The 24713-nt window shown below is 32.8% G+C and overlaps 1 protein-coding gene across 1 annotated transcript in view; it reads right to left on the minus strand.

Annotated features, from left to right (window-relative positions):
- Positions 1-24713, minus strand: part of LOC108917708 (pikachurin) — a 232074-nt gene that overhangs the window by 163522 nt on the left and 43839 nt on the right. The window contains exon 3 of the mRNA XM_018724445.1: positions 21658-22047. Coding sequence (XP_018579961.1) covers positions 21658-22047 — 390 coding nt within the window. The remainder of the gene's footprint in view (positions 1-21657; positions 22048-24713) is intronic.

Consider the following 24713-nt stretch of genomic DNA (forward strand, 5'->3'; position numbering starts at 1 on the left):
AGACCTATGTTTATAAGGCAAACACCTATTATTTTAAAGAGATCTATCTGCCCTCGAAGTTTCCTACATAAAATTCGGACCACCCTGTATATGCCTTTAGAGTAGTAGTAGTTTAGAGTTTGACGTTCTAACGACTGTAGTTCAAAACCGACAAAATATTTTTTCGTCCGATATAGTCTTATTCTCTACACGATCATGAAACATGTTCATTTTGGTGGGACATCTGTTTGGGGTGGCACCCAATTTCATAACAACAGTGACAGTATGGCTGACTTTTTGCAACATCGCTTAAAACTTCTTTTTAGGGAATCACAAAAACCAGCACTACGACTGTTGCAGCAGAAATAATGAAAGTAACAATTCACTTCTTGGATTCTCACCATAACCATTTTTACCCACGATGCAGATCGTTCGAGGACAAAAGAGTACCTTACAAGCGAAATGAATATTTTAGAGTTAATTTTTCCGTTCAAATGCAGATAATTTAAAGCGATTAAAGTGGGATTTCAATCATCTCCAGATTTTTTTGAAAATATTTATACAGGAGAAGCCAGTAAACTTAACCACTACCAAATTCGTATTCAACGCATCAAAAAAAAACAATGGATTAAGATTAATTTCTTCATTCGTTGCAAATTTCGAATGACTTTAGTGATTTCACAGCTATTTTTCGTGTTTTCCGAGTATTTTCTCAAATAATTCGCTTATAAGTGATTATTAAGGCTTTATCCGGTCCAAATATATATTTTTTTTAACTAACGACGGATTCGCATTCAGTGTATCAAAATAGGGAAATCAGTAAAACCCATAAGTAAAGTAACAACAAAATTTTACAGCTTTTTTTCATTAAAATTGATCAAGGAAAAAATTATGTGTTTAACTTGGCAGTAAAGTATTAGATTTATTTAATCCTCGGCTTCGCCTCATCTATTAAATACCAGCCGTTGTATTAAATCTTGTACTTTACTGCCTAGTTAAAGAAATAACTATATTATTACGATTGACAAGGAAGCGTTTTAACAACTTCTTATTTTGTTAACTTTGACTTTAATCTCTAGAGTTGAAAAACGTTCGGACTCTGTAGTATTTTTTAATTATTTATTATTTCTTTTCTACTGTCATGTATTTAAACGTATACCACTTATGTTGCGAACTTCTATTATTCATCCAACAAATCATCTGCGTCACTAAAAATCCAATAATACATAATAGCTAAATATATAACGAAACGAAATTTATGAATAATTCGATTTATATCGATATGTGGAATTGTATGGTGACATTAACTCTGAAAAGCACTTATCTTCAATCTTGCCTGTCCGATTTTCATGAAAATAAATTTCAACGCTCTGTATAAAATTTCAATCAAACGTGATATGAGGGAATTCCTGCTGGAATTCCCGTGAAACTTCCAATTTTGTACATTGACTGAAAAGATCTGCAGGGAGTTGGTCCATTTGACCCAACCGCTACATGTGAAATAGTAACACTAGTTAAAATTTTGTCATAATGCAACGCCATACATATAAATTGAATCGCATTTTGTAGTTGCTTGAGAAAGCAATTCGTTCTTACAGCTTGTCACCTGAAAAATTGAATTGAAGAAGAGAAAAGAGCTTATGAATATCAATCTACGAAATTACCTTTATTTTAAGGAAGGTCACATAGAACAGTCTATTAAAAATAGCCTTCATTTTTTTAAATGGACACTACATAATGATATGATGGTAGTTATTTACAACGTTGCTCGGACACACGGACGTTAGAGCTACACAGATTTATGCTGGCTATGTTGCCTAGGTGTACTGCGATATACAGGATGTCCCATAAGTATACATGGAGCAACGCCGGTTTCTACACACTAAAATATCATGATCTAACCAAACTCACCTTAGGTCAAAAGTTGATACTTAAAGGGACACAAGGCGTTTCAAAATTTCAAATAATGCACAAATTTGTCAAATCAACGCAAGTTTAATCTTCGGAACTAATAAATTAACGGTGTGAAGTACAAAGTATCACCATGTCAAAACCCTTGTCGAGTCGTGGTCAAGAAATGGTGGGGTCCGTAATAAAATATTTTCAACGAGACAGTGAAAATGGAGAACTGTTCCACTTATGGTAAGGGACGTAAGTGTTACTTACATCAATCATGAATTGTATTTTAAATATAATTAGCAATATTTAAATTTTACGTCAAAATTGTTAGGTTACCTATGTCTAATAAAATTGCGCCTGTTTTTAATTTATGTTCTGTTAATATTATTTGTTTCAGAGAGTTGCCGAGGCTTAACATACGAGTGTCTCAACAGTCAATAATGCTGAAATGACTCAGATGCATTTCATCTACAGCTTAGCAAGTGGGAATGCGAAAGAAGCGCCAATTTATGAAGAACGTTATCCTAACAGAGTAACACCATGTGCTAAAACACTTAGAAAGCTACATCTCAAACTGAGTGAAACTGGTAGTAAGTCAAGGCAGACCTTCAGCAGTAATAACCCCAGAGTTAGAAAAAGCTATACTTCCAAAGATAGAAGTTCCTTAGACCAGTGCCAGGAAGATAGCATTGCAACTTCATGTAAGTCCGAAGACTGTTTGGAAAGCTTTGAAAGTTTGTCAATTATTCCAATACCACATACAAAGAGTAAAAACTCTGCTGCCCCGTGATTTTAAGCCAATGCTAGATTTTAGTAAATGGTTACAGTGGCACATAATAAGAATTTTTTGACGAAAATTTTATTTACTGATGAGGCAACTTTTTCGCGAGAAGCAATTATTAATTTTCATAATGAAGAATTTTGGGCGGACGAAAATCCGCATGCAATAAGAGAGGGTCGTTCTCAGCAATCATTTTCGCTGAATATATGATAGGGATTATTCATGACTATCTTATTTGACCATACTTTTTACCAGCTCGATTAACTGGTGACTCGTATAGGCAGTTCCTAGCCGAAGAACTAAACGTTTTATTAGAAGATTTACCTCTACACCTCATTTCAGTCGTGTTGCTCGTCAGAATCTCGACAACACCTTTGCAAATCGCTGGATTGGACGCGCAGGTCCCCAAGCTTAGCCAGCTCGCAGTCCCGATATGAATCCTTGCGACTTTTATGTATGGGGTCACCCCAAGTCTCTTGTGTATTAGATGAAAACGAGTTACGAAATCGTATAATTTAAAGTTGTGATGTCAAAATTTTCCAGTAATTTTTGAACGAGTGAGACAATCAATGATGAAACGATTGGAATCTTACGTTTTATCAGAAGGTGGACATTTTCAACATATCTGCTTTGATTTTTTATCGAAATTGATTATTTTTATGATTGTTGTTTGTAGTTGCCGGCAACTTTTCTAAGATTAGAAAAAAAATTCAAGATACTTTTTTTGTTGTAAAATGTTAGGCGAATCCGAAAATAATAAAAATTAAAAAAAAAATCTGTTAGCGTTCTACATTTTATGACGAAAACGTCGATTGACTCACGCCTAACTACGCCAATGGCGGCAAATAAAATTTATACTGAAAATACAGCTCTTTACCAACGTACAATAACTGTTAAATTTAATGAACCTAACATTGACTGTGTCCTGAAATTACGGACCATACTTAGGAAACATCCTGTATATTACATATTTTATGTACGTAATTCTTTTGACTGTTTCTTATTTAAAAGGACTTCTATTGTTCTAGACTACAATTTTAATAAACTGGACTCTATCAAAAATTAGTTTCCTTAAATATCCTGAAAAAATGTGCAACTTGGCAACACTGTACCATTTTACACTGTGACGTCATTGAAAACTTATCGTAAATAGACGTTATTAAGAGGGCTCTATAGCAAACAGACAACCAGCAATACATTTTACAACAAAAAGTAGTTTGAGTTTCAAGCTAAGTCCATTTTACGGAAAATCTACGTTAAAATGGGGGAAAGTCTGTTATTTGTGGATTAATTATTCATATTTAGACAAACTGTGTAATAAAATCTATAAAAATGTATTGCTGGTTGCCTATTTGCTATAGAGCCCTCTTAAGGAAACAACTTTGTAAATAATCTTCTGTAGGTGATGTGGTTATTCTTATTCTTAGAAGTTTAAATNCCCTCTACAAAGTTAGTAGCCAGCGCCTTCCGGTCAATTAAAAAAAATAGATACACACAACGTAGGGATTCCTTATGACGATCACATGTTTTTGGCCACAACTACGTTTACTTATTTTTTATCGAACCAAGGGTTGTTATACTACAGAATTTTTTACATGTTTGCTAATATCTTCGCAAATAGAGTGTAATAAATTACACTCTATTTGCTTTGTTGATTCAATAATTTCTGATGGAATTAATCTAAATTCTTTCATCTCAAATAATAAATAGTTATTTTTATGGATTTAAATAGGAACAATATGGCGATTACTGTGTACATAAATTATTTACTTAATAACGCTCGTCTCGTAGCACCCACAGACTTGATGAAATTATTATTATTTATGAAAGAAATAGGTATCATACAGTTTTAATAATATAAAATAAATAGCTTTGTTTGCTATTATGATAAAATTAAAATTGATCGACGAAAAAAATATGTGTTTAACTTGGCAGTTAAGCAGATTTAATGCCTTGGCTGCTTTAATAGACTCGGCAGCGTCTCGTCTATTAAATACCAATCGAGGTATTATGCATTGCCCTTTACTGCTTAGTTAAATAACTATAATAGCAAACGAATATAAGAATTAAAATTATAACTCGCTCTATTTTGCACTTATAATCATTTTTCATGACTCGAAACTGGTTAAATTATTGTAGTTAGAAGTAGTTTTACAAGAGCTCATAAAAATATCGCAAAGATTTGGACAACAATGCATGTGGGTGAGATGCTATCAAATATTAAGTTAATAATTTGAACTTTGAGGAGCATTGTGCGAAATAAGGGCACACGATAACGCTACCCTAGATTCAGATTCCACAATACGGTATCCTAGAGCAGCTCCGCACACGCATTTGTTTGTTATTCGAGATTTCAGATTCGCTTGGCGTTGCGTCAGTAACGTGTAAATAGGGCATTTTAACATTATCATGGTATTTATCTCCTTGTAAACATGCAAGTTGGAACATTCAGTAGTAGCACATAAATTTATCTGCAATACGATTTGTAGCGCTTCAGCAAGAAGCAAGGCTGAAGATTTATCGTCACTAGAAGATTGCCCCCAAGCAAGAAAATCACAAAAAGTTAATTCAAATTATAAAACTTTTTGTATACTAACACAATTTATTTCGAATATATTCATGTTGTCTAATTATACAACGATTAGTTTTGAATAATAGAACAACAACGACAAGCAAGAGTAAATAATATATCAGTCGGTAATTTGTTAAATTAAGTATACAGGGTGTTAATGATAAGTTTTGTCTTTAATGGTATATTCTACCGATGAGAATAATCAAATTTTGCCCTATAAAAACTTCTGATAGAACGCTTCCCTACGGAGATACAGGGTGTTAAAAGTTTCAAGTATTTATATTATTTTTCCTGTAACTTCACTGGCATAAAAGATTGTGTGATAAAATTTGGGGGACGACTTATCATGGATGACTATTCCAAAATACGCTTTTTTTAAAAAAATCGTATGCCACTGGTTTGTTAAATAATTTTACATGTTTTTAAAATGTTAATCAATTTGTGGCAATAAAATATTCTTGTAAAGTATTCCTAAAATTTACTGGTCTTTAGATAATTGGGAAATCAAATAAGAAGATACTTAAGTAGGTACCTACGTTGCTATTTATCATTTTCTATTGATTGCTAAATGTGTAACAATAAATTCAATACCTAATATTTCAAAAGACTATACAACGCCATTGTTTTGTGTGTTGCAAGAAGTTCGTAATTTTTCATACAACTAAAAATTCTAAAGATTCTAATTAAAAAAATATTCAATTATACAAATATTGAATACGCAGATATACATTTTACATACGGTAGAGCGAATGGTTTTTCAACAAAGCCATATAATGCATTGCCCTTAAAGGAAGAAAGAGTAGTTCAATAATCTTCATAATCATATCCATCCAAATGTTTAATGAGTACTGATGTTGATAAATAACTGCTCTTGACTCTTGAGGCGTATAGCCATTAACGGTTCTTGTGGAAATTGCGATTTACTAAGGATCTTCAACCGGTACGAATTAGCAGAAATCATCGAAAAAAATCATTTGGCAACGATACTTGTNGACCCCGCACAAACCTTATGGAAAATGGCTTTCGGTCAAAATGGCTGAAATTGAAATATGATATAGCTCTCACCTTCCTGAGCAAAAGTTGTCATGGGCCCAAAGCGATCCTATGAGTAGGTTTAAAGATATAGAGCTTTGAAGCTAACGATTTCATAGCACGGTGCTGAATATAAGTGCAGGATAGTTGTATGTATATCTCTCTTTCTATACATGGTGAGTCAGTTTTTTGTAGACACCTCATTTCAGTCGTGTTGCTCGTCAGTATCTCGACAACACCTTTCCCAATCGCTGGATTGGACGCGCAGGTCCCCAAGCTTAGCCAGCTCGCAGTCCCGATATGAATCCTTGCGACTTTTATGTATGGGGTCACCCCAAGTCTCTTGTGTATAAGATGAAAACGAGTTACGAAATCGAATAATTCAAAGTTGTGATGCCATACAAAATTCTCCAGTAATTTTTGAACGAGTGAGACAATCAATGATGAAACGATTGGAATCTTGCGTTTTATTAGAAGGTGGTCATTTTCAACATATCTGCTTTGATTTTGTGTCGAAATTGATTATTTTTAGGATTGTTGTTTGTAGTTGCCGGCAACTTTTCTAAGATTAGGAAAAAAATTCAAGACACTTTTTTTTGTTGTAAAATGTTAGACGAATCCGAAAATAATAAAAATTAAATAAAGAATCTATTAGCGTTCTACATTTTATGACGAAAACGTCGATTGACTCACGCCTAACTACGCCAATGGCGGCAAATAAAATTTATACTGAAAATACAGCTCTTTACCAACGTACAATAACTGTTAAATTTTATGAACCTAACATTGACTGTGTCCTGAAATTACGGACCATACTTAGGAAACATCCTGTACATTACATATTTTATGTCCCTACCATTGTTTTCCTGCGTTTGATTAAAAAGTGTAACATATTAACTACAATAATTACACTGCACAGTTCTAAATCAAACGACGTAATTTTTTTGACTGTTTCTTATTTAAAAGGACTTCTATTGTTCTAGACTACAATTTTAATAAACTGGACTCTATCAAAAATTAGTTTCCTTAAATATCCTGAAAAAATGTGCAACTTGGCAACACTGTACCATTTTACACTGTGACGTCATTGAAAACTTATCGTAAATAGACGTTATTAAGAGGGCTCTATAGCAAACAGACAACCAGCAATACATTTTACAACAAAAAGTAGTTTGAGTTTCAAGCTAAGTCCATTTTACGGAAAATCTACGTTAAAATGGGGGAAAGTCTGTTATTTGTGGATTAATTATTCATATTTAGACAAACTGTGTAATAAAATCTATAAAAATGTATTGCTGGTTGCCTATTTGCTATAGAGCCCTCTTAAGGAAACAACTTTGTAAATAATCTTCTGTAGGTGATGTGGTTATTCTTATTCTCAGAAGTTTAAATAGAATATCAGGTTACAAATATTTGATACGGATTATAGATCGCTCACACAGCCACATGAACTTACCCAAGAAGTCACCAAACTCTTATAGAAAATATATTTCTTGCTTTTCAGAAAGGTCAAAGTATATAAAACTGTCGAGTCTTTGGTCGGAATATTTCGTGGCGAAAGATTTACTGATGGCTGAAAAAGACATCTTAAACAATTTTCCAGGTTAACTGTTTATATGAAGTGGCAGTTTAGAATGCCGCACTAAGAAATCAAGTGTTCAATAAAAATGAAATATAAAAATTTGTAAACGAAGCACCTAATAATTCATATTTAATAATAAAGTTAATTTTAGTACTATAATTCCTTTCAGGGATTTTATAATTTACTGGAGTGGAAATTATATTAAAAATATTTACCGAACTCAATATGAGTTCGAAAGTTTAATACCATATAATAAAAAACTACTCATTGTTTGTTTTCCTTTTGGGGTAAATTATGGGATCTAACAATTCAAATTTGACACATAACTCTTACCACTTACAACTGACGTACGCTTAAAAAAGGATAATTAATCGTTGCGTTTTCGTGTGACTTTTGGAGGAAATATTACTCAAAAGTAGATCACGACACGTGGAAAAATCTGGGAGTACATAAATATAACTTTAAAGGACTCCAGTATCAAGCAGAAAGCTCTGCTTGGTAATGTCTCAAGTCACGCAGCGGTTAGTGGCTAACACGCCATACTAATCCAGATTCTCCTGGATTACAATTCCATTCCGCTAAGCCCAATTTTAACAATGTGTTTCGTTTATTGCCGTATCTTGGATAATCCTCAGGAAAATTGTTGGAATTGTTTGTTTTAAGGTTTGCCCTTTCGAGTAGTACTTTAAGCGGCATAGACTTAAAACTATTTTTTTTTTACAAACTTATTGACGGATTTTAAAAGTTCACACAGAGAATTTGTGAGGTGGACAAAATCATACTCTTTACTCATTTGAATCGTCATATTTTCAATATTTAAGAAACAGAAACAGAAAATTGTAATATTCTAACAATATTATACTACTGAGTTTATAAGTTTCTGTTTCAAGTCAAGTTAAAAATAAAAATTTTTTTTTTTTTCAGGTCATTCTGAGCCCTAATTTCAGTACCAACTTTGTCAGTTGCTGATATACAACAGAATTGATGAATTCATGAATGTCAGTTGTTATTAGGTACAATAATAACATTATAGTATTACTTTCAGAATAATTAATCATAATGAAACAAGCCTAATAAATTTTTACGGTTATAAACTTGTGTTAATTAATAATAGTCAGGCTATTCAACTGTACCACAAAACGTTTGTGTATTAGATTATCTGGTGCGGATATACCACAGCAATATAAGCTGTAGTAAACAATATACAGTTTCGTAAATTTATGACTGTACATTTAGGAAAATGTCAAGAGTTTTATTAACATAATGATGTAGGTATCTAAATTTTAAAATGTACATTAGAAACTAAGTGCTGCTTTTAAAATGTAAAGTACAATGGGTACCCTATTTTCCAAAATAAAATTATGGTATTATGTCGCCATAAGACGTAGCCAATTTGGTTTTACTATTGATCTTTTTTGTTTACGTTGCATATGGTGTCTTGTTTTTTTTTTAAATAACTGTTTTACTATACAGGGTGTTTGGAAAAGTTACATCTATGAACCATCCTACTTTTACTAACCGTGAATATGCCGATATGCATTTTATTTATGGTTTCTGTAATGGAAATAGTCTGGCGGCTCAAAAACAGTATCGACAACGTATCCCTGATAGAAGACAACCTTCTGCAAGATTGTTTGAGAAAATTCATGCAAGAACGATGGAATCAGGAGCCCTAACTCCAAGACATCGTTAATTTGGTCGTCCAAGGAGGCGTAGGCATGATTTAGACAAAGTAATTTTAGGATTTTTTGTAACGTAATACTACTGCGAGTGTAACAAGAGCATCTGCTCATGATGGTTCATGGTTGTAAAAAATCGAGTGAATTGCAAAGTCAGGCACAAAGATCACAACTAAGAAGATAACGAAACGTAAAAACTTAAACGATAGCACCCGAAAGTGACCATCATTAGTATCATTACAACGAAACTGTTCTGACCCATACATTATTTAAAAAATAATTATTTCTGACTAAACTACGCAGAATTCGAAAAAAAGTAGAAATTTTTTCTTCAAAAAAGTCTAATTAATTTAAAAAATAGTATTATTTGCATTATACTTCAAAGGTATACAAAATTTCGAAAAATTTCTGTTAAAAGTAGTTTTCTAACTATCCTTATTTACAACCGATTTTGATGAAACGTATGATAGTTAAAAACCCTTCTGGTATAATTATTACTTACAATTTTCATTTCATTCTCTCCTAAAATACTATATTACGGTATTCCGGTAATACAGTGTAGGAAAGTACCGATGGTCTATCACAAGTTACGTGAGAGCGATAAAGTAAGCCATAGAAATTCATGTGATAGACAAGGATGGCTATAATGAAGGCATCTAATAGTCAACGCCCATTTCGCCCTTCCACAAATAAGATCCACTTCTTATTTGTGTAAGGGCGAAATGGGCGTTGACTATTAGACGCCTTAATTATAGCCATCCTTGTCTATCACATGGATTTCTATGGCTTACTTTATCGCTCTCACGTAACTTCTGATAGACCATCGGTACTTTCCTACACTGTATACCTGAGTTTTTTATTAAAATTAGTGATACTGTGTTTGAGCTGTAAAAGTGTAGGAACATTTTTGACGCATGTTAGTGAAATACTTGGTTTCATTAACTATAACTGTAATTGTAATCTATATATTTTGTCGATTGGAATGGACATGTATGAAATATACAAGCAGCCGTCACGACTCTCATGTTTACCAACTCGTTAGAACTCATATCCGCCTAACTTACAGCTCGCTTCGTAAAATGCCATCGATATTTCACTTTCAGCCCTTGATAATTCACTGCATCGATTTTGCAATTAAGGTGGACCCGATCCGATATTTCACCTTTTCCATCGATAACGGCGGCAAATGCTCGCCTGCACCATTTGCGCCGGCGAATGATTTTTTATACGTGCAGCAGTTGCCGGTCGTTAAACAGTTCATTGTTGCACTTTTATGATATTTTAATAGCGCATCCGCGATCCAGGTGGCCCTAATTGCGGTCGTTAACTTTTTAAATATGACGTCGGTGGAAAAGTTTCCTCGTGGTGTACCTACGTTTCCCTTGTTAATTCGAAGCATCAAAGGCCGCTCCATTAAATCATCTCTGGTTGCCTTCTTACCGGCAAATATTTGAGCTTCCGTATTGGAGAAGTCAATTCTGACTGTTTAAATTTTAACTAACGGTATAGGAACATGATATATAGCTTACACGCCTTTTCCGCGTGCATTTTAGAAAGGATCATGTAATTCCAGACTGATGATTTTCATTTCACTTTAGCAAATTTAATTTTTGAAGGCGTTACTTAAAATTTCAGAGAACTTCCATATATTTTCAGAAAATATATTTTTTTCAGAAGACATTTGTGTTTCAAAACATGTCAAATGTATTTTTGACAGTTATTAGTAGAGTTCGGGAGAGGCGGCCCTTAACAGAATCGTACTCTGAATTTTAATCTCAGTTCTTTGCTAGACTATCGATATTTATTTTATACACTTGCATAAATTACAGTAAGATGTAGACAGCAAGATTTAAATATTTATACAGGATGTTCCAATTTATAGATATTCAATCCTTTAACACAATTAGTAAAAAAACAAATGGGACGATCCGTGTCAACCGGATTAGTGCTATAACCATAATTTGGAGTAACCAAAAAAATCGATCAACTAATTACTTTCAAATGCTGAGTGCGGTTTAGCAAAATCCAATATGGCGGCTCCAATATGGCGCCCCAAAGCTATCAATTTTTGTGAACAAAATTTGAAAACATACATAAAATTTTTGTCCATGTTTGAATATGCTTTCCAATGTATTTTGACCTCCAGAATTAATCTGGCGCGTCTCAGCAGTCTTGCAGCATGTCTAAAATATGCAGCGACTCGTTTTAACTTACAAGCTTCTCCGAATGACGTCATTTTAAATTCACAATACTTGGGCAAACTCAAAATTCCAAATTAAACAGTTCTTTCACTATACCAAACAAGATCATAAAAAAATCTTAGAGAAGTCAAGATGATGCCTCCATTTTGAATCCCCCAAGACTTTTGAATTCTGACCCCAGGTTCGTGGTCAGCGACCCCGTAAACCCACGGGTACCAAATTTGCCGTAGATCGGTTGATTTTCGAAAATATCGGTCGCCATATTGGATCCGCCATCTTGAATTTTTGCTGAGTTGACTTCAGATTCGTAATCAGTGACCTCAAAAACACCCGTATGCTAAATTTGGCGTAAATCGGTTGAATTTTTTTAAAAAATTTGGAAATTAAAAAATATATGTTTGAGGTTAGAAAGAAGCAATTGAAACGTGCTAGCTTAATTCTGGAGGTCAAAAAAACATCGGAAATCATATATACTTCACTTCAAATACTGACAAAATATTTTTGTATGTGTGCTTTTTTTCACAAAAATTGAAAACTTTCCGGCGCCATATTGGAGCCGCCATATTGGATTTCGCAAAGGCGCACTCAGTATTTGAAAATAGATGCCCAAAAATAATCAAAAACCTATTCTATCTATTAAAAAATCTATTAAAACGTACTAGAATTATTTAAAAAAATATTTTTCAGGAACTTTGAGGACACTAAACAAAATGATTTCGAATATACTCGAATTAGCCTATATCAGCCTATCTAGGAATCTATGGTCTTAAGTTGTACATATCCTGTATATTACAACCATGCAAACTCTCAATTTTTAGGTTTCTATTTCAGTTTGTCATATTTACAAAATTTCCCTACTTATGACTTTTTTCCTGTACTATGAAAAGAGATAATACTTCGCCGACAACAGCCTCCTACCCTTGCAATTTCCTTGAGGTGCCTACATTTTTAAACTGTCTAAAGTTTTCTTATTAACTTGTTTCCAAAGTAAATTACTGTCATACATAGATGACTAATGAAACTGAAGAAAATTTAGGGAAGCGCTAGTTAAAGTCTTCAGGTTGAGTGGACGAAATTATAGTTAACATTTCTTACTCAAAACTTCTAAATCTATACCTACTTATTATGTTCATTAAATAACAAAAATCCGCGTATACGTTTTATTAAAATAAATAAATTATATGAACTAGTATATTGTATGTAGTACCTAGCAATTGTTGGCCAAGGGGCAACAACAACACTTGTACAAAGGAATACATTGATATATCAAAATATTTGAAATTACGTGTTTTCCTGAAGCGTCAAGGTGACAACTACAAACCAGAGAAGTCAAAAGTTTTGCCAAATAAACAAATTGAAACGTTTATTTCTCAAGCACCAGATAATAACAAGTACATAATGAATAAAGTACGTTCCGATGTGAAAATTTTAAAATATCGAAATATTAGTTTTCCCTTCTTAACTTGCCTTAATATTTGGTGTTGCTGGTGCATGTCGCCGTGATAAACTGTATCGATTAAAATTGAATGTTATAGATGATTTATAGTTGTAATAAACGTTTAATATGTGGAATACATTCAATAAATGTTATATTTACTAAATAATGCATTTTGGATGTAAGTTGATTTGCCTGCGTGTATTTATGAGGGAAAAGTAACTTTCCCATACAGTTTGCTGATGGCTGCTTAGCAAAGAACTAAAATACTAGAATACTGTATTTTAGGGTATCAAATTGAGCCTAAAAAGGCACACATTCCCGAATATTTTAGGAAAAAGTTGTTAGTATTTTAAAGGTCATAATGAAAAACTAAGTAAAATTAAACTAATGACTGTATTGTTCTTTTCTGAAGTAAGTTCTCGTGCACATAATAATACGTACTTTGCTGTAAATTATTATTTAAAAGACATTAAGTCTAATGGGTAGTATTATCTGCAATCCCATTATCTGATCTATATTTCCATAAAACAATTACGGTACTTATTCATTATTAAATATAAATGAAGAATTTTCAATACGTTGTATAAATGGTACTAATGTCTTTATAAGTGCTCTGGAAAACCAACCCTTTTAGTTATTAATGCATTTTTATATTTGGCCACAGGAAAAAAAACTTTATCCATTATGCACCTGTAATTACTTATAGTTTTTTACATGAAAAATAGTAATCAGTTAGTCACAGTATACAATAGTTATCAGTTAGTGACAGTGGCCAAATGAAAACGAAACAGAGCCATTTTCAGGAACTGCGTCAAGATTGTAGAAAAACGCTCAGACCTGTCGATTTTAGATTAAAGGGGGACATTCTTTGCTGGTATTTTTGACTCCGCCACTTTCACCCCCAAGCAAGGGGGCGCCACTTTCACCCCAAAATATTTAAATGGCAATGGGAGTTGAGTAATATTTCTTTTGAAAGCTCTTACAATTCTCTTTACAACAGACTTTAAATTTTATAGTTCCGCCGAATAAATATTTATTAAGAATTTTGATTTTAAAGTTGAAACTTATGTACAAACAATTAGTAACGGTAAAAATGTCAGTCATTCGATATAAGTACGCCAATGGTATAAATTTAGTATTTCTTGCGTTACATTGGATTTTGGCGATTTGTTATCACTTTCGTAAAAAAAAACACAATTGTAAAAAACAGAAATGAATGCTATACACACACAATGAACGTAAAATTAGTGGATTCCAAATTATTTTCTAGTATTATTTGGAAGCGTTGGTTGGTAGTTTATTTAATTGTGTTTTTGAAAATTAAACACTATGGTTTATTCCATTGCGGAAAGGGTAGATATCATTTCGCTTTACTTTATGAACAATAAATGTGCGAATAGAACAGCTCAGCTATTTAATGAACAACATCAAGATCGACATGTCAGGAGGAAGTATGTTCTAGAGTTAGTAAAAAAATTTCAAGAGACAGGGAACGTAGCCAATAAAAAACGAGAAATTGAAAAACCTATAGTTAATGAAGCTAGTGAAGTTGCAGTTTTGGGACAAGTTCATCTTGATCCTACATTAAGTACGAGGCAGCTGGCATCTGTGTCTGGGATCAATCGAACTAGCATACAAACCATTTTGAAGAAGAATAAATTCCATCCATACAAAATACATTTAGTCCAGGAACTTCATGAGGATGATTATGACCGCCGTTTGCAATTTTGCGAAATAATGAGTGAGCGAGCAGGGAACGATCCACAGTTCCTTTTTAACATCTGTTTTTCTGATGAATGCAGTTTTTTCTTGAACGGGACGGTAAATCGTCACAATTGCCGCTATTGGTCCGATTCAAACCCAAGAGTTTTTCACGAGGTGCATACACAGCAACCGGAAAAATTAAATGTATGGGCTGGAATTTTCGGTGACCGGCTGGTGGGTCCTTTTTTTCTACCTGGTAATTTGACTGGCCAAATGTATTTGCAATTACTGGAAGACGCTATTGACCCTGCCTTGACTGATATTATTGAAAATGTTCCAGAGTATGATGAAGATCATTTGATTTTTCAACAGGACGGTGCTCCTCCGCATTATGCGTTAATTGTCCGTCAGTATTTGGACCAACGTTTTCTACGGAATTGGATTGGGAGAAGAGGCAGCATTGAGTGGCCTCCACGATCACCGGATTTATCGCCCCTTGATTTCTTTTTGTGGGGATACCTAAAAAGTAAAATCTATAAAACACAGCCAGCGTCGCTGGAAGATTTGCGTCAAAGAATTGTCGACGAATGCCGTCGAATCACTCCGTAAATGCTTCGGAAAGTGCGCGAACGTTTCGAACAAAATCTTTATTCTTGTACGGAAGCGGGCGGTCATCAGTTTGAGCATTTAATCAACTAAATAGTAAGTAAGCAACTAAACATAATTTAAATTTTAAAATGTAATATTTTTTTCAAAGTATTGGTCGGAATTTATAAAATTTAAAGTCTGTTATAAAGAGAATTGTAAAAGCGTTCAAAAGAAATATTACTCAACCCCCAATGCCATTTGAATATTTTGGGGTGATGCTTACTCTTGCTTGGGGGGTGGAAGTGGCGGAGTCAAAAATACCAGCAAAGAATGTCCCCCTTTAATCTAAAATCGGCGGGTCTGAGCGTTTTTCTACAATCTTGATGCAGTTCCTGAAAATGGCTCTGTTTCGTTTTCATTTGGCCACCCTGTATACTTATACAAATAATGACGCCAATTGTCTAGTGTGGTGAATATTTCGAAACTTGCAAGAGTGGAAGGGAGATATAGAGATAGACAGGGTTTACAATTTTACAGCAGTCCTAGAATAATCACGTACTTGATTATGAAATATAACCTGTCTACCTTTTACGAAGCTAATTATAAAGCTCTGACACAACCTTTAACGCTGGGAAAAAAATTAAAACCGGAATTTGTACAGAACGGAAATACGTAAAAACAACAATTTCCACACAAACCAGGAATGATGCCACAGAGCGAGCTTTTCATTTTCATGTTAAATTAAGGGCGGAAGTACAGAAAAATAATCCATTTTGGTTTTATTAACTGACGTAACACGACAGTGAAATACAAGAATTTTTATACAAAAAATATATGAAATTGGTATCTGCCAAAAATAACTTAGGCCTCATCACATGATATAGCCGATTAATTTAGAAATCAATAACTAAAACTTGGCGATAATTCAAAGCATCTAAGCTTTGGATAAAAAAAATGATAATACATGCGTACATTTGGAGGTTGCTGTGAGAATAATGTAGTAATACTGTTTAATTTTGATGTTGCCTTCACTTCTCTATTCTGATTAAGTGAAGGCAATACTCATAATAACCCTAGGGTCAAATGTTTATGTCTTCCATCCATTTGCGAATGTCTGATAACGACATCATTACCACTGTGACATTAATTGAGATCAAAGGTCAATTACTGGATATCTGTACATTTAGAGAGGTAACAATTAATCTGCCATAAGAGTCGAAATACATTTTTGGGACTTCTAGGAGTAGCTTGTACTTGCTCTTCCGCTTATTCTGTACTAAAGTAAACTGCCGCTTGGAAACTAAGGTATTTATAAACTCAGAAATCACTTTTTTTAAGACATATATTTGGAAGATCACGAACTGGAGGCTTTTGCAAATAATATATACCAATTTGATGATGGAGAAATAGAAGAATATGCTGATGAAACTTCTGAAATTACTGCAGTATATAAACGAGCTAGACTCGAATAATTTATATAGAATTTCTTAACTTCATAAAACTTATTATAATTTAAAATAAAATGAAATCATTAACTGATTAAATTATTGTTTAATTTTTAAAAATGTATATAAACACTTAAAATTAATTTATATTCAATAAAAATGTAGTATAATGCTTTTTTCCAAGATAATTTGATTTTAAAAATTTATTTATATAATTATCCTTTGAACAAATTTTGAATGTTTAAACAAATTGAATACAATGTACGGATAAAAGCTATATAAATTTAAGTAATGTTCATTAATAGAATAAAGAAAAATACACGAGAAGTAAGCAAATTAAAAAGTAGTAATTATCAATGCGTTAATGGGTCGATAATTAACAATAATTCGCATTTGAAAATGCAATATTTGGACTTTTCAGCTCGCGAGACACCGATTTAAAAAAATATATCAAAATCGGACCACTAGAAGCCGAGATAATCAACATTTTTAAGGGCGCCCGCAGCTATTTTGAACGTGCGATTTCAATTTCGAGTCGGCCGGAGTAGCCAAGCTCTCGACCCCCCACCACTACATCCAATACATTTTTCGTGAATTTCATACTCGGTCGACATTTTATATGGGTCGCACGAGGGTGCAAGTTTTGCAAATTCACTCCCGGGAAGTACTCGGAATGACAAAGGTATTTGTTTAAAAAAACAGCTCTCCAGATCTCGTAGTTACACCTCAAATGCCGGTTAACTTTGATCGACTATACTTAACTCTGGAAACAATTAACGAATCACCACGTTTTTTTTAAAAGAAACATCTTTCCGAGTACTTTCAAACCATAATTTTAAAAAATAATTATAATGAATTTATAAAGTTATTCTATTTGTTTTTAAGCGCAAATATTACGCATATCTTTAAACAATTACCACGGCCCTCCTAATTAACGGATTTCAATTTTTCTGGACTCGTTTTAAAGTTTGAGTACCCTTTTTTATGTGAAATTTTCAAGTATCTAGAAGTCTTAATTTAGGCTCAGTTAAATTTGCAAAAATTTTAATTTTTTTTTTAACAAAAATGTGGATTACAAAATTATTACTCAAAAACTATCGGACCGATTTTAACGAAAATTGGTGTGATGTTTTATTATATCAAAAATATTTTTTTTGGCCAAGTATGAAGATCCTACCTATAATATAAGTATTTTTAAAAAAATCACAAAAATATTGTAATTTTTTTAACTTTTTTTTGTTGTTCTTGCTATATTTTCAATAATTATGTTGCATTTTTTATTTGAAAATAGGTATATCGTGTAAAATTTAATTACGAATCTTTTTTTGCTCTTCAATTTTTCTCTGAAATGAATAGTTTTTGAACTGTGTTGAAAAAAGAAAAAAAAATTGAATTTTTTCCAATTTTTTCACTATTTGTTTAATAATAAGTTTAGCACACGTTTTGAAGCGCGCGCATAGTGAAATTATGTTTTATTATATCATTTTGGAGCCATTAAAGCAAAAATTAGCGATACTATATAAAACATCTACACTAAAACAAATCCCGTCTGGTCTAATAAGTGAAAACATTTATGACATTTTTTATTTATACCTATGCTTTTGCATGTGTGAATCCGTATTTAATAAACTATGCGCATTGCTTTTGCAATAGATATAAAATATCGATAGCGTTTAAAATATCACCTAACAATGTCTCCAATTACTTTTTCAGCACCCCCTCCGCTCATTTAGACTCGTTTTGTTATCTCTTTATTTCTTTCCAATAAACAAATCAAGGGTACCGAGACTGGATAATACGCGGCGTAAAATACCTCGGCCTTGCGGGAGCTTTCCATTCAGGATTCGGAATATTTAATAACGCTGCCATAGCACCTTCCGTGATACGAATAAAAAACACCAAAGCGGGGAATTTACATTTCGCCCCGAAGTTGGAGAGTTCCTCCAGGGGTGTATTATTCTTTGTGGGAAACTTCCACCTTAAAACCGTAGAGAAGCTAAAATAAGCGAACAAGGTAATGCATTTGCAAGGTGTTTTATTGGCTGAATTGTCAAGTATTGACTCGGAGTCTATAGGAACGTTTTTTTCCTTAGTCTCGGTGAGTTATTTGTGGCGATATCTTGCGGAGTAGAGGCGAATTCTGTGAATCTTATCGCGAGGTATTGGAAGGAATAATAAACGATACGTTGTTTCACGTTGCCGATGTGACCGCTTTTCAATAATGTTTTCATGCCGAATCCCGCAAACGATTTATTATACTTATCGAAAATAATAATCTACCTTCTATCTCCAGGTTTCTATAAAACTCTTGTGATCTTAACATTTAATCAAACAATGTTGAATACTTGATGTTTACTAGAAAAATGTGTTACTGATATTGTAGAAAATAACTACACCATAGATTATTAGCTAATTGCAAGATCATTTCTGAATTGAATCACCAAACATATACCGGTTTCAAATGTATTAGTTAATCATCGGTATGCCATGGGTGAGACAACTGACGAATGCTGAAGGCCTTAAGATGTATCATTTTTTTGTATGTTATATCTCACCCACAGTTATTATGGATTACAGTGGATTATTTTGGTTATTAGTACTACTCACAGAATTCCTAAAAAATTACAATCCCGTTGCATTATTATTGTTATTATTTGTTTAACTGAAAGCGTTCAGTAAGAGTCTATTGTTATTACATCAACAAAATAATTATATATTTACTATTAATAAGCTAACAACTTTATTGACTGATACGATATTTATAATAAATTTATTGTGACAATTTAAATTAGTGTTTGAATATCTATTATAAATTTTTGTTTCAAATTCCTGCAAACATAATAAAGAGATTAGGACCAATGATGTTCAATTTTTGTTGTAAGTTTAATTAATAGTGATATATTATTCATATTATGCAACAAAATATTTATTTTTAAATTTATATTATCCAATTAGTGACATATTAATTATTCATTTAAATAATGATGATAAATGATTTATTACATTAATCGATTCAAAATTTTTAGAGGATTGGTATTTAAATAATTACTAAGATTTGGATTTTGCTCTATTTACAGACACAATTGAGCGCCTACAACTTAATAAATTTGAGTAAGTTCGACTTTAAAGTAACAAACTATAACAGATAAAAAAAATTAGTTTGGAAATAAAATTTTAATTATGTGCCAAATTTGGTTTAATATCTCCTTTGCCTTATAAGATTAAAGAGTAATTTGTATATTTTTATGATGTTTCAACATCCATTAACTTGAAAAGAAAGTCCTTTAATCTGCCAAACATATTTTTCATCACCTGTTTAGGTATGTCGCCGTAAGACCAATGATATTCCAATTATTATAGAATACAGAGAGATGTTTAAAATAGTTTCGCAGAATCTACGACATACCTTTGTCTCTAATGCTAGGGTCACACAGAAGTTTATGCTAACCAGGCTCTTTACTCGTATAATACTAAATTAGCCACCACTGGTTCAAGATAAAGTTACGCGGAGCTCTATTTCACTAAACACAGAATAATATTATGTTAGTTGCAATTGATATGTTTGTTATGACTATTAAAAGAGCCATCATTGTTTAAATGTGGCAGATTTTTAAAAGGTAGTGGAGACAAGTACCTTGATAATTTTGTTTAAATTACTATGAAATTGACCAAAGTGGGATTAATTCAAGAGCGATTTTCTCAGAAACCGTTAAAGATAACGATTTGAAACAACGTAAAACAGTTCGGGAAAACCAATTTGCTGTCCAATTTGTTAAAAAGTCAAAGATGAAAATGTTACACACGCAAAATACCAAGGGCCCCACTCGGACCTTGTGGAAATAAATGGATTAGTCCATCAAATTGCTCATCAAAATTTAGCTGTGTATACCAAATTTCATTCATTTATCAACGCGATTGAGAGATATTGCAAAAAAATGGTTTCCATTCCTCCCTCTTCAATGGGTCCCTGTGCCCTTAGGAAGCATTTCCGGACCCATGTTCATATGAACTTTTTTACTTAGTTTTGATCATAGAATCGGCCTGTTCAGGGTTTGCAGCTAATTATGAGACACCCTGTATTGTATACGTTGAATTTCATATTCTAAAGCCAAACATAGTTAAACGAATATTTCAAATAAACTTTTTATGATCAACCTAGCTTGTTACAAATTATTACGAGTTCAGGTTTAGACCTAGAGCACCAATACGGTGTTCACATCAGCTATAATTAAATAAGAACTTGTGGTCAATCCAAAATGCTCTTTAGCCCAAAACAAGAATGCTCATTAGCCAAAGTCACAAAAGTGTTAAGCAGAATGGTGCAAAAATAAAAGCTATGAGAAAAGGCTCAATTAAAACGTGATTGCAAAGTGTCATCGAGATGGTGTTAAGTAAGTTATAGGCAACCAAAAGAGCGTGTCCTACTGTTTTGAACATCAGGATTAGATTTCCTGATCTGAAAATGAGCTAGATTAAACCGCAATGGAAGAAGCCTACTAGCCAGAGATTCATCTTGAACGAGTCTGGTGCGTTGTTGAAGTATTGCGCAGTAACCAATTCTTGGGAATTAAGGTTCCATTACCAAGAGCTATTGTTATAGGGGCCAATAGAAAGGACGCGATTCGACTGCGCCTAGCGCTTTCTGGGCCCTAGCGTTGTAGAGATACGTAGAAATAAACGGAATTTTATACACACTGTGTGCTATTTCCACCGAGTCTGAAATTTTATTAATGGTTTATAACAGTTTCCGAACTCACCTTCTTCGCAACGTTCTCCACCCCTCCCCAGCGGACATAGACAAACAGGCGCCCCCTCCGAATTCTCCAGGCTGCATCCGCCTCCGGGTCCGCAGTCAAGAGGACAGGGCTTGATCGTCGATATCGGCGAGGTGGCCCGCGGTACCCCCGTCTCATCCGAGGTGAGCTTCTGCTCCAATCGAGGACCCTGCGTGGTGTAGTTGGCTCGGCTGGGGGATGGGGTGGTGAAGTTGGGGATGACCTGAGGGATATCGTTGGACTCGGTGGTGGTGACGTTAGGCAGGGAGAACTCCAAGGCGTCCATCACGGCGTCTTTCTGATAGATTATGTCTTCTATCCCGTTAAGTTTCAAGTCTTCTAGGGACGGAGGTGATGCTGTCGAGTTTATTTCTGAAAAAAAAATGTTATAATGATAAAACTGGTGTATTGCATAGTTTTCTTTTATTTATTTTTTCAAAATCAACTCGGCAAGAATTTTTCCATCTTGATCATCATTAATTGATGTTTAAGGAGCAATAGACCTGCTTCTTTAATTTTTTATAAAACTTTGACGAATCAGGAAAGGAAAACAGTTCGACCCATCGATTTCAAAATTTACGGGCCTTATGTGCGTGTATTGAGCTAAAAAGAAATCTAAAAACATTGGTACTTTGCGCAATATTCGCAAAGTAGTCGTTGGTTTTTCAAAACAGCAGAAAATGTAATTTTTACACTTTTTCAAATTAATACTTAGTTTATTTTTTTTTCTCAAACTTACCAAAAGGCCCTTGAAAGGATTGCCTCAAGTTTCTAAAACAAAACTTCCGTTCTTTGTACGATTAGTTCATGAAATATCCATAATAAAAAAAAAGGTGACTTTTCACTCAATATCTCAATGAGAAATAATCGTACAGAAAATAAAAAAAAAACAAATTGAAGCCGAGAAATCAAGCTAAATGCCCCTGTCATCGACTAGGCCAGAAAAAAATTTTTTGAGCCCATGGGAAATTTTGAAAAATAAAATTTTTACCTAGAGTGATGCTCAAAACACTTTTTCATATCAAGATTTCAAAACTAGAATCTTCAAGCTTCAAGATGCTTCTTTTTTTCTCGATACGACCATTATTCACGAAGTTACAGCTTTTCAAAAATCATTAAAAAAAATGGAAATTTTTCTGATTTTTCTTAATTTTTTTGCTGAGAGTATTTGCCGAAAATATTTCACACATCCTATAATTTTTTTATTCTTCTTCTTACCAACATAATAAGGTATGACAGAACTGCATATGTATTTTAATGAATTTCCTAATTCTGAACCACTCATCACTCTTCTAATTTAACATTCTTTCGAGAAAAAAATAAAACGGATACAAAATACTAGTGTATTTCACAAGGATTTTATGTTTATACAAAGTGTTGGAAAAAAGTAGATGGAAGCAATTTTTTTGGGTGCAATAATGAGACTTTTCTGATGCAAATTTTCTTATTGACATTTCTTTTTAAAGATAACAAAACCAGGTACCAAAATAAAAATTAAAAAAAATATGTAAATTTTTAAGGAATCAAAATTGTACTAAAGTAACTTGGTCTATGGCGGTTCATTTTCATAAAGTTGTTGGTTAAAAAATAATTCACATTAATCTAGTAATATTGTCAAAACTTTTGATATTGTCCATAATACATTAGAGATATCAATCGTAGTTAAAATGAAACTACAGATTAAATTTAATTAACTTAGGTATTTAAATAATTAATTTAATTAAACTTTTTGATACATTCGTTGGTGGTAGAAATGTAGTCTAATAGTTCAATAATGTACATTCTAACAGTTAAAAAAATAAAATATTATCAAAATTGATACTAGTAAAGAATAATTCAATATAGCTAAAACAATATATTTAGATTTCTGTAAAGACAGTCTCTATAGGCGTATTTAGAAGGTTCCTTTAGATAATTGGCCCAGATAAATTATCCACGTTAATGAAAAATAAACATGTAAACAGTAAAGCATTGGAAATTAGGACCTGTTCTACTTTATGTTCATCTTTCGTGAATCCTGATGAATGGATCATGGGAACACCATGTGTACCTAAATAAATGTTAACATTTTACAGTTATACAGTTGCATGCAATAAATACAAACAATTTACTAAATGCAAATTGTTTCGCGATTTCATTAACTAAAGTTGAAAATGATAGAAAAATGAATAAAAATTAAGAAATCATAAAAATAAAAAATAAATACAAATTTAAAGATAAAAAATTAAAAAAAAAGAGAATTGTGATTGTAAATAATAATTTGTCAATATGCCAAAAACATAAAAAAGTTTTAGGGGATAAAACCTTACGAGACATTGTACACATGTTGAATATTGGATTCCAACCAACCTCACTGCGATTCCGCTTGTAACCATGATTTTAAAATGAAATCTGTATTTACGTTCATCCAAAGAGATTTATGCACTGTATCGCTATGCATTTCATTTAAGTAAAATTCGTTACAACTGAAATTTTAAGTTGGTTGTAAGTTCTTAATTAAAAATGGAAGGAAGTACCTCACGACCCCCTACATTACGTTCGATTTAGTCAGGGGATGTTATAAATTTTGATGGTGTGTTACATATATGTTACCACAAAATTCATTATAGTTCGATAAACTCTGACAATACATCATGTGGATTTTATAATAACATTTATATTTAGACAGGAACATTTCACGATATAACAATTTCAAAGACATATGTAGCATACATATGAATCAGTCACTTGGTGTTCAGCTCGGTAATACATTATGAATGACAACATTAAATCGACGAATGTCGTGCAGCAAATGGTATTTGCCATTGTCATATTTTATTAATTTATGGTAGAGTTTGATTCATTAATATTAAGAGTAATTCATTATTATTTAATGGAAAAGTCTGCATAAATTTGATTTTCTCTCTTATTCGCAGTATTTATAATTTATAATAGATAGAAGGTACATATTCTTTAATTTCTTTTTAGGTATATGGAATATTATACCCATAGTATAAGTACGAATAGTTCCAGTACGTTTAAAGTTCAGATTACTGATA

This window comes from Anoplophora glabripennis, unplaced genomic scaffold, assembly GCF_000390285.2.
Source record: "Anoplophora glabripennis isolate ALB-LARVAE unplaced genomic scaffold, Agla_2.0 scaffold61, whole genome shotgun sequence".
Lineage (NCBI taxonomy): Eukaryota > Metazoa > Arthropoda > Insecta > Coleoptera > Cerambycidae > Anoplophora > Anoplophora glabripennis.